Below are 16,276 nucleotides of genomic sequence, written 5' to 3' on the forward strand. Positions count from 1 at the left end.
TTAGCTCCTTCATCCTGAAGTGAACTGGTTTGTGGTTGGGTTTTCCTTTTCAAATCAAGGCTTCTTGCCTTCTCTTCCACTGCCGACCTGGGCAGAAAACTCATCTTCCTGCTTAAGTATTTTTTCTGAAGAGGAGTATAAATTTTATCTAGTGCCACCAGGCCACCTTGCAGCCAGGAATTTTATGGTACAGAGAGGGCATAATAAAGTCCCTCATCTTCCAGCTCAGTAAAGCAAAGCACAGAGGAATTCTCTGAGCAACTGCAAAACACCAGAATTATTATTATCATTCATAAAAAGTAGTGTTCATAACAAGCCAGTGATTTAAGGTGCTAGAAAGCAACAACATGGCGAAGATTTAACTCAGCAAAATACTTTAATTAAAAAAAAAAAATAACAGCACAGATATAACTAGGGAGAAATGGAAGCACTTACTCAAGTCACAATGAAATAGAAGCTGAATACATGGGTTTTTTTCCTCAGACAAAGGAAAAGATTCATGCACATATGGATGTCTTCGAATGAAACTAAAGGCATGATTGGAAGAAATGGAAAAATTCCTATATATTTGTATATATGTGTACATGCCAATCAGCATTGCCCTAGACACTAAGACTACATCAGTGCTAGTATATTAAAGCGTCAGAAATCCAATGATCTGCACTGTTGAATTGTGAGGCTAATCCCTGAATGCTTTTGAATGTAATCTCAAAGCTGGCCTAGCTAGCCAGCTAGCACTTACCCAAACAGCTCTTGGAGAGAGTTTTAGAGGTGTCAGAAGGACTATTCTCAACTCAGGCAGTTTGGATGCACCTACTCTGTTTTGGAAGCTAAGAAAGTCCAATACCATAGACATGGCCAGAGTCTCCCAGTTGGCTGCAGATCCAGCTAACAGGTTCATGTGCAGCGTGGCAGTCTGGTTCCCCATGCTAATATATGCATTTTTCTTCTCTGACCACAGACACAAAAGACTCAGCTTCACATTGACTACAAGTCAGTCAAAGCTTGCTTTGTCTAATGGTCCACCACCTCACCTCACCTCACTGCTCTTACACCTCTGCTGCTACCACAGTAACATGCTCTCCAACATCATTCTGAAGTTTAGGCATTGTTTCAGACTTCACTCTTTCCTCGTAACCAACTGAAAGCTGTGGCATGTCCTTCTGGCTGGAGCATCCTGGGACAGTTGGCTGCTGAAGTTCCAGAGAGTCACCAGGAGATGTTCCTTTACAGGGTTGTTGTTGGCTATCACTGTTCCTAGCTGAAGAAAAGGTGTCTCTGTCACCTATCTTATGCTGGACAGTCCTCATCTTTCTCACCGACTTGACTTCACAGGGCTGCAGGTTCAGCTCCTCCAGTTGTCCTGCGGCATGTCCCACTGCTCCAGTTCCTTCTGTATCTGTGAAAGCAAGATTTGTTTGTGCTTTGCAATTGTTGTGAGACCCTATGTTCACATTCCTTACCCTTCCATGTGTTTACTGTGTATTAAAGACATTAATGAAAAAGCAGTTATTGTTGGAGAAATAATTATAACTAGCCACAAATTTCAGTTTGACAGAAATAAGTTGTTAAAACCAAACAATCATAAGTTGTTTCCATAAATAAATATTAAAAAAAAATCAAAATAGCTGGTTTGTTTTTATTTATACACTAACAGCTCCTAGAGAATCTTCCAATATTTAATTTTTCAATTAACACTTAATAATAAAGTATATAGAATACAACTGGTTAATAAGCCATGTATTGCTAAGACTGATAATAATTTTAATACTACACACCTATAAAATACATCAACCTGCCGTGAATCAGATTCTAATAAAAGGTAGAACTTTTCATTTCCACCATTTGAATGCTACTCAAGGCAGAACTTGTAACCTGCAATATTGTTTTAAAAATGCCATTGAAAAATGCAGGAAAAGTAAAATATATACTATACATTTTTCATGTGGAAACTAAAAATGTTTACATCTTGATAAACCAAACGATTATCAACCACAGAGGTAGAATCTCTTGTAGTGTTACAGTAGATGGCTTCTGAGTTGACAGGATGTGCTGTCACTTCAGTGCAAGATTGGCAGTGTGCTTCACTGGGATGTTAAAAACAGTTGTAAAATTCTTGCAATGCTCTCCTCCCCAAAAATAAAATGAAATCAGCCCAGAACCAAACCTTTCATACTTGTTTCAAATCCAGAACCAGTTCTAGTTCATATATCTCATGTATTAGCGGACAATATTGACTTTTGAAGTCCATTCATCAGCATATATTACAGGTCCTTATCACAAACGATCCCAGAAAATGTCTGGGACATTGTTAACCACTCCTGATCTTTCAGGTTTGCTCTTGAACTTTAACCGTTAGCAGACTGTGACATTCATCCCCATGGTTTCTCAGACCTTCTGCTCGCATTCATCCTCTTCGTCCTTTTTTGTCAATCACTAATTGGAACTCTATTTGCTGGAATTATTTTCACAGAATCACAGAATCGTAGGATATTTCAAGTTGGAAGCAACTCATTAGGATCATTGAGTGCAACACCCCGCTCATCACAGGACTACCTAAAACTGAATCACATGACCAAGAGTGTCGTTCAGACGCTCCTTGAACTTGAACTCTGACATGCCTGTCAATGACTTCATGCTTGTACTCACTTTTCCTCTTAAAGAGTGTTGGTTTTTTTTCAACTTGTATACTCACAGCTTTCAATTTCAGGATTGTACCTCTTTGAAATCCACTGGAAAGTTGTTGGTAAATTTTCAGTAGTCACACATGTTTCTGTGTATAACAGTTTTCCTTCTCGTGATTGCTTTAATATTAGTTAATTAGTTGTTTTAAAATACAAATTAATTACACCACTAGGTTCAATTTTCTTCTTTATTCTCATAAACAAAATGATCAGGTCATGATCTCCTATACTCAAGTTTCATGTTATTTCTTGGTATATATTGATGCCCTCTTCATCTTCAAAGTTGCCATTTTCAACTGTGAAAATAGGTCTTTTCAAACAAGTTTTAAATTAATGGATAAGGCTAAAAGTTTTCTGGATATAAGCAGGATGAAATACTGCCTTGAGATTTATACGACACAGTAATCCAAAAGATCCTCATTTTTTTAATTAAATACAAACTATTCAATATCAATAAAGTACACGGTTAACTGCATTAAGTACCAACTAACAGACAGAGCTCAGACAGTAATTATATATGGGAAATAATTCTCAGAGGTGGGAATGTGCGGCAGTACCAGACACTACCACTGAAATGGAAGATATTCAGTGCTTCCACCAGTGGTTTAGAATTAAAACTAAAATTGATTCTGATTAAATTTTTTAAGTTGTGGGAAAAATGGCAAACTGATGGAAAGGAAGGAGGAGGCGTTGATACGAACAACCTAGGACCAAGAGGTGCAGACCCTGTTTGCAGAGCAGGAGAATCTCTTCAGTAACACAGCAGTGATTTCTGGGCGATGGTGACCAAGGAGTTCAGGATAAGTACCAATAAGATACAATACCTGAAAGGACTAAAGGGATGTCTTGGTGGTAGAGTAGGGAGTGATGTCAGGGAAGTGATTTTAGTTTTGCAGTTGCACAAGTCAGACATCCAAACCAGGTCTGAACAAAACAGAGGGTATAGAAAAGAACCCCAAGACGGATTTCAAATTGCCAAGACATGCAAGACTTAAATAAGAACTACAGTTTGAATCTAGTGACCAGATCTTTCATGGAGAGAAAAAAACCCTCATACTAAAAGGATATGCAATATAAGAAATGAGTCCTGTAGATTAGGCCCCAAAGTCAGAAACTGAAGCTAGGAAAAGCAAACTGGTACACGATACAACTTTCCAATGGTGATGGCGGTGAACCACCAGAATAAATTGCAAAAAGAAACAATATGTTCCTCCACCTTCAGATGCCGTTCTGTTAACCATGCATTAGTCAGTCAAAAGTGATTTAATTCAAGACAGAGATAATTATGTGAAGCTGAGGAGATTATTTTTTTATACACCAAGGTCAGACAAGGTAATATCTTGACCCCTTTTCATGTGCAGTGATGTACTGCACATCTACGCATACATCTTTCTTCCTGAGCTGCATCCTCAGCTACTTGTTCTGGGACAAAACCCAGGGCCCTTACCTCCATTGGACTGTACAATCACCTATGAAAGAGAAAAACTCTGCCTTGCAAGACTTACTGTGATTATTAATAATAATAGCTCCAAACGCTTAATTGTATTAGAAAGGTGGGATTTCTTATGGGGGGAGCAGCTATAAAGCAGAAACTAAACAAAAAGACGCAGCTTTGATTTCCTCTCTCTCTCTCCAAAACCAACAGCACTTTAAATAAGGGGAAATCAAACATTAGACATTTCCAAGTCATATGTATTAAATTCACTTAAGATATTGTTATCCTTGTTTAGATTTGAACATATCGGGGAATCTTTTTGTCTTGCAACTATTCCTAAAAGACTTTAAGTGGCTGGATTGCCTTTTTCTGACAAAAAAAAAAAAATCTTTCCATGAATTATTTACACGACGGCTCCAATCAACGCTATACCTGTCAGCCTCCCCAGCCAAAATGAAAGTTCACTATGTAAAGGTGCCAAGGGAGGATGGCAGCCTCCCACTGCGAGTTTATAGACAGAACTAAGTCAGCACGCATTATGTGTCAGAGCCGACATCAGACAGAATCAGATCCTTTGATCTCAGACCTCCACAGGAAGCTTAGATCTCAGACAAATTAGATAAAAAATGAATTTATAGCAGATATGTATCCTAAGGCACACAGCTGAACGCTGTGTTTTGGAGGAGTACAGCAAATATCAAAACACATAAACTGCAGAATTTCCTCTCCCCTTCTCTCTCTCCCTCTGCTTTTGTGATAGATGCTAATTAAAGGGAGATAAAACCCTGGCTCACCTCTTCCTGCCTCTTATGTAACCACAGGCTTCAGGAATGAGGAGGAAAAAGAAATTCCCAAAACAGTAAATGGGTGCTTCAGCGGGGTCATCCGAATGTCCTTAGATCTGCACTGTTGGCAGGTGAGACAAAAAAAAACCACACCTCAACTACTATAAGAACATTTCACGCTTGCAGAGAGGGAAGCCAGTGCTTTACACTGCCAGTCGCATGCCCCCGAGGCTGTCTGCTTTTCCCTGACCTCAGAAGAAGTCATGTTTGATCAGCAAGATGATGAAAAGACATTTTTTGAGGAGATGTATGGAAGAGAGGTGTTTGTGGCAGGGACCCCAGGGAGTAAAGGGGGACACTGAGCAGGGTGGGTGGCAATGGAGATGATTTGGGGTGCTGGCTTAGACTCACTGCTCAGAAAGCACAGCATGAAAATCCAGGGAGTGGTGGAGGTAATGGACACCACACAAATGAGTCTTGAGTGGTTTTTCCCACCTTCAGTGTACCTCGCTGTGATCTTCCACAGCCTGCAAACTTGTCCATAGCTTTTTGAGCACTGCCCAGCTATTGCTGCAGCACTTGGAGACCTGGGCAGGGAGAAGCCTTATTGGTCCAGGCATGCTGGGAACACTGCAGAAATGTTGGTTCCTGCCCTACTCCAAAAATATGAGGTGTAATCATGGACTCATTGAGCATAAGGGGGGATTATGCTGCTGCCTTCAGTGAAGCTAGGATTTCACACAATATCTATAAAAGGAGATAAAATGATAAATAGAAAAATAGCAGGAAGGAGAAGGAGCAGGTAATAAAGTGATAGACTTTCTGAGAAGAACTGTGCCATTGATCCTATACAAATCCATAGTTTCTTAAGAGACCTAAATTGACTCTTTAGTTGCTTGACTGCTAATAAATTTGAATTATTGCCAAACTGCAGTCTCACCTTCTGCTACAGGTGCACCACATTTATTTTCTCCTTGATTGCAGTAAGGCTGGATGTGAGCTGCACGAGGCCGTGCTTGCTTCCGTGGTCCCTCAATACTGGCCTGTGGTACATCGACCCGTTCAGTCCTTGTTTCTGTAATGAATCATACAGTTGCATCACTCTCAATCCATCTTCAATGCAGCAGCAAATATTAATTCAAGCAACAGTGTACTGCAGGTGAATTTACAGATAATCTAGAAGTATTCTTTCTGCCCCCAAAATAGGGCAAGTTGTTTTATGTTCATACCATCTTGTGTTTTGCCATTAGGGATCCCACCTGTTCTCTTCGCTAAAATCCTTCCTTATGTTGTCATCATATTCAATAATACTAGAAATTCAGACCTTATTGCAGCTAGTGCTCATGGTCTGGTTTAGGAGAAAGACTCTGGATTTGCAGAGTTACTTGAAAGCAAAAGTTTGGAGAAGCTAGTGAGAAAGTCTTGAAACTAGCCAGAGATGTCTTTTTAACAGGGATTTACATTTACTCCTCCACTATGGGTTACCTGGACATTTGGCGAGGTCCCAACTTCAGTTAGCAGATCTGAAAGGCCAAGTTATTGGTAACTTTCAACATAGGCAGAAGTTTAAGGTGGCTGTTTGGCAGTCAAGCTTAATTGGCTCTTACAGCCATGTCTTTTTATCTTCGGTTCTTCCCTATGTAAATAGCGTCATGCCTTCTGCAGTGGGAAAGCCTCCCTGAGGTAGTTATATTTGTCTTAAGGTTGATGCTAAAACGAAAGCAACCTTAAAGTAAACAAGTAGAGGTGTGGACTTGCTTGAAGAACTCCAGAGAAGCTATAGCCCTCCCACTACCACTTTGACTCTTATGATGCCGATGGTGTGATACAAGATGTGCACGTGGCTGTGCCACTGGGTCTGGTCCTTGGTGAGCACCAAGGCTTGGCATAACCTCACCACAGGGATATTTTGCTATGTCATAGAACCATAGAATCATAGAATGGTTAGGGCTGGAAGGGACCTTCAAAGGTCATCTAGTCCAACCCCCCTGCAAGGAACAGGGATATCTCCAACTAGATCAGGTTGCTCAGGGCCTCGTCCAACCTGGCCTTGAACGTCTCCAGGGATGGAGCATCCACCACCTCTCTGGGCAACCTGTTCCAGTGCTCTACAACTCTCATGGTAAAAAATTTTTTCCTAATATCCAATCTGAATCTACCTCCCTCTATTTTAAAACCATTACCCCTTGTCCTATCACAACAGGCCCTCCTGAACAGCCTCTCCCCATCTTTCTTGTAGGCCCCCTTGAGGTACTGGAAGACCGCTATAAGGTCACCCCGGAGCCTCCTCTTCTCCAGGCTGAACAGCCCCAACTCTTTCAGCCTGTCCTCATAGGAAAGGTGCTCCAGCCCTCTTATCATCTTTGTGGCCCTCCTCTGGACCCTCTCCAACTGGTCCATGTCCTTCTTATGTTGGGGACTCCAGAACTGGACGCAGTACTCCAGGTGAGGTCTCACGAAGGCAGAGTAGAGGGGAAGAATCACCTCCCTCGACCTGCTGGCCACGCTCCTCTTGATGCAGCCCAGGATGCGGTTGGCCTTCTGGGCTGCAAGAGCACATTGCCGGCTCATATTGAGCTTCTCGTCCACCAGTACTCCATGTCATCCTTTACCAGGAAAACGTAGTGGCTGAACGGATCATTCAAATTGTAGCAAATTTTTCCTTTATTTCTCGGTTCCTTGTCTGCACCATAGAAAGATGATTTTCATCGTATTTCATATAAAAAAATGTATTTATTAACATATATTTATTAAATATGTATATTTTATATATATTAAAACTTTTTCCAGCCAGAACTCAGGCATCTGTTATAGGCACAAAACTGTACAACCCTGAACAACAAACTATACTGTTAATTACTGAACTTCTCAGAGCTTTCTCTGAGTACTATTGTTTGAGTCCTGTTGTAACCACTCTGGAGATTTGTCTGCAAGTATAAATTTTAGTAAGTATTTCCAACTTACTGTTGCTTTTGCTCTTCTTGAACCAGCAGAATGTAAGAACAAGGATGAACGCCAGCGCTGCTGAACTCAGTATGACAACAAGGATCATGCTAGCCTTTGCTCTCATGGGGACAGGGAAGACGGTAAACGGCCGAGACAACACAGCGAACTTAGCCCCTGAGAATTTAAAGCAGTCAGAGTTTATTACAAAAGTCACAACACTAGTTTCACAGCTAAAACACCATGTTATAGCCTTTCCACAGTGAAGCTGCTGCTAAAAATTCATGCAGGAACAATCCATAAGCCTATCTACCTCCAGATCCAACGCTAGCCAATAATATTTATTTAGGACTGAGTACCAGGACAAACCAAATATGTAACAATACTTCTCCAGTGTAAGTTTCAAGCTTTCAGTGCTTCCTGAAGCACAGGCAGCCTCTTTGTATTTAACAATCCTTAATATTTCTTCCATGAATTTGTCTTGCTCACTATCAAACCCAGAAAATACATTCACAAAGTATCTCTTTCTGAGGCCAAACAGATTAGGCTCCGTGAGAAAACATGCACATTCTGCTTAGCAAGACAAAGAAACTGCTTGTGACAAGAAAGGTGCTAACTCATACACAGTTTTGACAGGTTATATCTGATTCATACCGATATAAGTTATGGGGAACCTAGAAACATTCACTAGCATTAAGCTTAAGTCCATGATGTGGAAAACATCCAGTGAACTTGTTAATATTTTCCACCATGTCAATAATGAGCACTATAAACAAAAAATGTCAGTGTCTTTGCAGTTAGCATGGTAAATATTTAGTCTCTTGATGCACACAAGATTTGTCTAATGCTCTTCACCCAGAGATCGTACAGTTTTCTGTAAATGAAGTCAGAATCAAGCCAGCTGCTACTTATAGTTTCTGTGGTCAAGAGTTAATTTGGTCTCAGCATCTGAGCTTCAAGGAGTGGATGATGCCCAAAACTGTCACCTTAAAAATCAGAAACAGAGACAGATTTTGGTTCCCACAACACACTTCGAATGGAGATGTGCCTGGGAAGGACAGGAGTTTGACAAAACTGGCCCTGGTACTCTTTATAGACCAATTTGAAGGATGTGGATTAGTGTATCAACTCATTACTTATCTTACTACCTGACTCATTATCACTCCTAACCCCACAATTCTAATCATTTTGACAGATGGATATTTCTTTTACTTGTTTGAGTTCCACTTTTATTAAAAATCTGAAAGTCTTTTCTCATCAATTAATTTTAAAAAATCAGAAACACTGTCAGATGAAGGCTTGGAGACTAGGGTAAGTAGCTGTAAGTACTTTTGTCTGAAACTAATTAGATTTGTGTCAATATTGTCCACTTGAACAAAGCAGAGCTTCATCAGAACAATGGGGGAAGCATGTTCCAATTGGGAAAAATTTGCCTGCAGGTACAAATACATATGAACTTCAGCTGAGAGGAGAGAAGTAATCTTACAGATATCAAGGGTTCTACACAGACAGGTGCTTAAAGGTGCTTTGCACTGCTCTTAATAGTTTGTGAGCAAACTGCCGTTGGTTTAAATGGAAAGTGTATGGATCAAGCCCATTGGGATCCGTATCAGTTAAGTGAATATTACTGTAAAACAAGCGCAAGACTATGCAGCAGTGCTATGAATAGTCTACTCTAAAAAAAAAATCTGGATCTGCATTTAATCCCGGGATAGGAAGGGATTTCTTGGGTTATAAATCCTATCCCATGCTATTTCGTGTACTGTGTTGTACAATATTGTCCATAAGTGTACTGACTTGCAGCCAAAAGCAGTTTGATCTGCTGTCACTATTCCTGTCTATTAAGATACTCCACTTTGAGATCATCTCTGAACATGCGTAAACAAAATTATGTTCAGTACTGCAAAAGAGTATTCTTCAGGGCTTTATGTAGTGGCACACACTCCGCTTTACCTCTCCTGGAAATATTTCTATCTGTCCTTCCTATGTTTCTCTCCCCCTGCTGGGCCTCAGTTTATCTATCTATACATACGGAGATATCTATATCTATCTAAATCGAAATCTAAATCTATATAGATAGATATCCATATATATATCTCCATATATGTATGTATGTAATATCAGAATAAAGACTTTACATATGGTCTTATAACACCTATATCTTAATATGTCTTCTGACTGTATGCCGGAGAGCATGTTCCCACTTCTCCATTGACTTGCCTCAGCAGTCATTCTGAGACAAGAAACCAGCACTTTCACCCCCATATACCTTCAGAGCCAAATTTTTAGATAAATTCAGGCCCCCAAACAGTTAGACAGATGCTTCTCTTGTGTAGATACCCTGAGGCTTTTACAAACCAGAGTTCATGGGGTGTCTTAACCCCAAAGTCCCAACATCACCCCCAGCTGGTGTTTCTAAGGATGTATAAGCACACCTGCCACTTCACCGTTACTGGGTTGCTCAAAGGCCTCGTGCAAGCTGCATGATTGTAGAGGTCCCAAAGTCACCTCTGTAAACTGTCGGGGATACTCCTAAGAGAAGTCAGTCCTGGAGGCATGCTCTGCATGTGCATAACCTGTTGCACCGGTAAAGATGGCCACGTGCAGACAAACAGTCATTGAAAAGCACAATGGGAGCATCAACGGAAAATTACTGAACACAAATAGGAAAAAAAGAGGGAATGAGAATACTCAATTTATAAGAAAAAGTTTGCTCTGGTGGCTTAGCTGACCTTAAGTACCTGATTCCTATAAGGGATTCATAGCTAGGAAATCCAGGAAGAAAGAGATACCTTTTTTTACTTCTCTCTACTAGCTCATCTTGATTTTGGGGATCTTGCGTGAACAGCACAGGAAACACCCAGCTCTCTTGCTGCCTGGGTAATGCCAACTTGAACATGTAAAAGAGGTCAGGCTGCTTAGAGGTTTGGCATTGCTCCATTCATTCAAACAAAGTTTAACTCCCTTTTTGCAATTTCAGACCGCCTGTAGGGTTTTGAGTTCAGTAACCAAATCAAAAAACACACAGAAAATGGAGCTTACCTGGAGGTGATGTGACAGTGAACACAAGTTTCCAGTTTGTGCCTGAACTGGAGACAGCCAGGCTGGAAAAGCTTGCATATCCATCTATGACCTGCACTTGAGTGAGCCCTGCAGAGTAATAAAAAAATTGCATTGCAATTAAGAACATCCAGATAAATACCACCTAAGCCCCTCAGAGAGTCCTTGTGACTTTAAGGGGATTCAGAAAGCTTAAATTCAGTGTCCTTCCTAATCATAAGCTTTTTGTCTGATCCCAGAAATTTCACATAGGGTCTTGGACGTCAAATTCCTGAACATACTGGAGAATCTTAGCTTCTGAATCTTGCTTCCTTCAGCTCATTGTGAAATTGCATTTAATGTACATATCTATATCAGGGGGGTGTAACATGAATACAAATGTTAACGGGATCAAGCAAAGATAATGGGAGCTATATAGACGCACTAAAAAGTTTCAGATGCTCATCTCTTTGATTTAACTTACGTCTTGTGTGACTATGTCACCAAGGTTAGGAGAGTCTTACAAGAGACTATTTTCTGTCCTAAAGGGATGGTCTCAAGTATCCAGCCACTGCAGCTAAGGGAATAGAGCTGACTGTTTTAACCCTTTTCTGATTTGTAGGTGTTTCGTCTCATCATTTGGACACATTACCTCCTATCATACTGTTAAATAATTTTGAACTTTTCTCTGACCCTCTCAGATGCTTTGAAAGGGATTTGGCCATGAAAAATGTCTGTAGTGACTGCCCTGTGATTGTACAGGAGACATTCAGCTAGAAAGCTGGCAGGGGAAAACTCCATGGGGACCATTAAAGGGAAAAAAAAAAAAAAAACCTGGGAAAGCTTGTTTCTCCATCACTTTACCTCTTGTTCTAAGCTATCAGGGAATGCATTCTGACCCAACATTTACACTTGCCATGGCTTTTATTTTTGTAGGCTCTTTAAAAAAGTTATAATTCACTTTTCAACTGGATCTCCGTTTTACTGTGTGTATCTTTGAGCAGCAGCCAAGTCCTGGCCTTTGAACAATGCTGACCAGGCCTGGGCTTCATTCAGGCTCTTGGAGTGAGAAGGGTAAAATCCTAAAGACTGACAAATTTTGAAATGTTGGTTCAGGTGCGGGTGAGAGGTCAGAACTTCCTTATGACACTGGACTTGCTCCAGTGATCACAAACACAGACTTTTGCCTGCTCAAAGACACATAATAACTATTTGTTTTATGAAGCAAGTGGTTTGGGAGTTTATTGCCATTAAGCAGCACAGGTGAAGGAACATAAAGTCCGAGTGTGAGGAGGACATTTATGCTCTGCCATCCCTGTGTCCAGGATACTGAAGAAAGTGGTGAAGGAGCAAATATCTTTGTGAGACATCTTGCAATCATAAATGTATAGGAGTGTTCAGCAGGTGGAGACAATGCTTTCGATGGTAAGCCAGACTGCAGGACATTTTTTCTCATTTTTATCCCATTTTTTGTAACTACACCTGTATGATACAAACAGTGCCAGTATCTTGTCTCTGGCATTGAAGAACTGGTATGCCCTTGGCCAAACCTCTTGAACTCTTGCAGCCGCCAAACAGAGATGCTGCAATGCAAATTGCCTACTGAGATTGCTTCCTCACTGTGTTGACTTCTGAACCACGGCCAGGAATTGCCTGAGACAAGGTCTTGGGCAAAAGCATGTGGCATTTTAATGATCTAGCAACAGTAATGATAAAGTTTCCTTTCTCCATGATACGGTACTATTTAATTTACTAATATTGCAGTTAGTTTTGACTATGTATATGTTTTTCTATTTTTGTACATTAGCACACCAAATCCTCAATTTCATTGTGAGTGTCCAGGACCAGCTGTGATAAATAGGCAGTAATTTATACCGTGAATAGACTTGGTGGAAATGTGAGGATCTAGATTTCTGTAATTGCTCCATCCTGATCCTGGCTGATCTATTTATCTACTATGCATATGATCCTCCTTATGACACTATCAGCCCAGACTACCAAGACTTTTCTTGGCTCTGATACTCATTGTAACACTGCTTTTATAGAGGGTCTTGTCAGCTACATTCAAATACTTTATAACTGTCATTTCTAGTCTATGATGAAGCCTGGAGTATTGTACTGTACTTCTCAACAGAGACTATCTCAGCTTTTGGGCACATATGCTTCAAAGCTCAGAATGTTACGGATATATATGGCAGTCTTCACAAAGATTTCTCAGGCAAGCTGGTATTTAACATAGAAGTAAGCTAATTTGGAGCTAAACTACTTTCCATGAGGCAGTTTGGCTGCTGTCAGATGAAGCCGCTTCAGTGTGCTAGACAGGACCCATTTCGATTAAATGCTGCTTTCATATGCTTCAAAAGACGAGTGCAATAAGGACATTTGTCAAAGGAAAAACTGCAGCAAACTATTACATGCAGAACATCTGTACTACGAAGTTCTTCCTTTGCTGGTGTTTATTGACTGTTAATTTGATGCATGTATCTTTTAAAGAATGCGAAGTGTGTTTCTCTTCAGTGACTTTTCTTTCTTCTTTTTCCCCCTGCTTTTTCTCCTTCTCTCTCTTTTTCTTTCTTTTCTTTTCTCTTTCTTTCTTCTTCTTTTTCTGTCTTTTTGTCTTCTTCTCTTTCTTTTCCCTTCCTTGACTCCTTCCTCCCCTCCTCCCTTCCTTTCTCCCACTGTTAGCCAGTAGCTGTTTCAACAATTTGTGGTTCATCAAGACCTGTGTTCCTAAACCTACGAGATGTACCACTCTGAAAAGGCATGAAAAACAGCAGAAAAGAACAAAGGATTTTTCTAATCTATAAATGTGGAACTACAATGAGGTAGGAAGAATTTCTAATCAACAGAAACACAGACTGAAAGGGTGAGAAGCTCTGTTCTACAGCTTGAGTGTCACTTATCTTCTCCAAATGTGAACTTTTCAAGTCAAAGCTAACACACAAATGGCTTTACTGCAGACAAAATACTTTACCTCACTTTTCAATGTGTGCAATGTTAGCTTACATTTAAAGATTTCAGCAATGAAAATTAAGATGCTTTATAATCAATATCATTTCCACTTTCTGGTTTACAAGCATATGATCATCCACAGGGTTTTGGTTCAGCACTGTATTTAAACAAGGTTCTATATCTACGTTTGTTCATAGCCACAGTAACCTGAAGGGAAATACTCACATGTTTAGAGTTAATCATGAGTTCAGGTCTTTCAATAAATGAGGACCAGAAGGGAAACATTTAGATCCTTCATGAAAAATATTTTCACATTAAAGTAAGCTAATCACAAACAATAGGCAGTTGTTTCTGCCTGTACTTGGCCAGATCCTTTGCTGGACAAACAGGTTGTCATTGACTGTAAGGAAATTGCCCCAACTAACATTAGCTGAAAACCAAGTATTAGAATTTCTAATTCTTCATTCTCTTATTTTCTTATCTAAGATACGTCTTTTCAAGGTAAACTACTGGATATACGCTCTTAAGCTTCCAGAGCACGAAAATACTTTTTATAAGATTCTCTTTCTCTGGCATATGACTGGGCGGTTCACCAAAATCCTACTGCAATCTTCTTTGTTTCAGTCCAAAGATTAGTTTTCAAATCCAGTATTTCTCAGGGAGAACTCCTAAATTTATTACCATCATTCTGCATAGCTGCTTTACTGTAACCCTTGCAATAAGAAAACACATCCAAACCTTTTAGCACAGCCTCGGAAGAGCCCTTGAGGTGAGCGGATACAACCCAGGGCTCTGAGGGAGGCCCCAGTTTATCAACTCTTTGACCCTGGAAGGAAGAACAAAAAAGAAGAATTAAGGTCTTGTGTCCTCAACAAGACGAAAGAAAGTTTTGATGGTTTTGACAACTGCAATAATTTTTTAGTGACCCGTGGGAGAGCAGTTTGCATCTACATGTCATAAATGTCACAAAGCTCACCAGAACTCTTTAAGGTGAGCTTAAGCTCAGAGGAATCAGTTCAGACAACTCCAGGTCTTTTTCAGTAAAGTCTTGGAAGGTTTACTGCTTCACTGGAAGGTCACATTCACATCACCTATGAGAAGCAGCTAATTTTGACATTGTGGCTTCTACGGCATCTACATTCACAGAATCACAGCATGGCTGAGGATGGAAGGGACCTCTGGAGGTCATTTGGTCCAACCCTCTGCTGAAGCAGGGCCATGTAGAAGCGGTTGCCCAGGACTATGTCCAGATGGCTTTTGAATATCTCCAAGATGGTGACTCCACGAGTTCAAGGAAACTGAGTAGATTCAGTCCATCTGTTTAGTCAGGCTGAAGATTTAAGTTCCTTATACACTCAGTGAAAGAAAATAATTTTGATACTTAAATTATACAGCCATAATAGGTGTGCAGGATTGAGATCCCATAGTCTATGTGTATATAAAAATATTAGCTTTCATTTTTTTTTTATTTTTTTGAGAGAACAACTGGTTCTCAAGTCTAGTAGAAAATCTGAAACATGTCTGATGAGGGGCATGAAACTCAAGGGAAGATTCAATTGCCTAGATGCAAGTTTTGTGTGTCATTTCAGGTAGCCAACAATGTTCAACATCCAGCAGAGTTGGCTTGTGGAAAGGTCTTACCTTTCTACAGAAGCTGGAGGCCAAATAGCATATTCCACAGTCTACAATGCAACAAGATGCCTATGTCTAGGGAATTGGAGTAAAATAGAAAGAAGTTGAAAGTTTTGTGGCTCAAAGTTGTAAAATCAGTCTCATGATGAATGGATATACAAAGCTGGTTTTATTGTAAAGCAACTTTGCATCCAGAAATAACATCCACAAAGCTGTCCATGCTTCGATTTGACACCATGCTTCAGGGCCAAGACTGTAAAAATGTCGTACCTGGGGCTAGTTATTCTGTGGCTATACTTTTACCTGTCCAGCAAAATGTGAATTATTCCATAACAGAAATTAGTTGAAAAACAGGCAAGAGGACACAAAAATAAAAAGGAAATAGAAACACAGCACAAAGTCATGCTATGCAGATTTCACTTGACTTTGGGGCTGAATCTAGTCCAATAAACCATCCAAACCTAATGACTCATTGGACCTAGTCTGCTGCTTTTAGGACTTGAGTTAATACCTCTGGCAGTGCTAAATCACATCACACAGAAGTCCAACCTTGCACAGCACTGCTCAGCATGGTGTGGACTTGCATGGGCAGACCAGGATGTCCCATTATACCTGATATTGCCAGCCTTCATTATTGTGTTGCTTTTCCCACATTCCTCAATCATATTATCTAAGCTTCAGGAACTGAAATCAGAAAACTGCACACAATCATTTCTACAGCACAAATCTAACACTTGCAAAAAAAAGCTGAAAAACATGAACAGAGTCCATCCTGGAAGGTGTTCTCAGAATGCCAATGACTGCTT

The 16,276-nt window shown here is 40.2% G+C and overlaps 1 protein-coding gene across 1 annotated transcript in view; it reads right to left on the reverse strand.

Annotated features, from left to right (window-relative positions):
• Positions 1-1,049: 1,049 nt before the first annotated feature.
• PKHD1 (PKHD1 ciliary IPT domain containing fibrocystin/polyductin) overlaps positions 1,050-16,276 on the reverse strand; it is a 272,553-nt gene continuing 257,326 nt past the window's right edge. The window contains exons 61-65 of the mRNA XM_086623983.1: positions 14,577-14,664; positions 10,890-10,997; positions 7,869-8,024; positions 5,845-5,979; positions 1,050-1,399 (exon numbers count right to left, since the gene is read on the reverse strand). Coding sequence (XP_086480109.1) covers positions 1,050-1,399; positions 5,845-5,979; positions 7,869-8,024; positions 10,890-10,997; positions 14,577-14,664 — 837 coding nt within the window. The remainder of the gene's footprint in view (positions 1,400-5,844; positions 5,980-7,868; positions 8,025-10,889; positions 10,998-14,576; positions 14,665-16,276) is intronic.

The sequence above is a fragment of the Tauraco erythrolophus genome, chromosome 2 (genome assembly GCF_009769465.1).
Source record: "Tauraco erythrolophus isolate bTauEry1 chromosome 2, bTauEry1.pri, whole genome shotgun sequence".
In the NCBI taxonomy this organism is placed as follows: Eukaryota; Metazoa; Chordata; class Aves; order Musophagiformes; family Musophagidae; genus Tauraco; species Tauraco erythrolophus.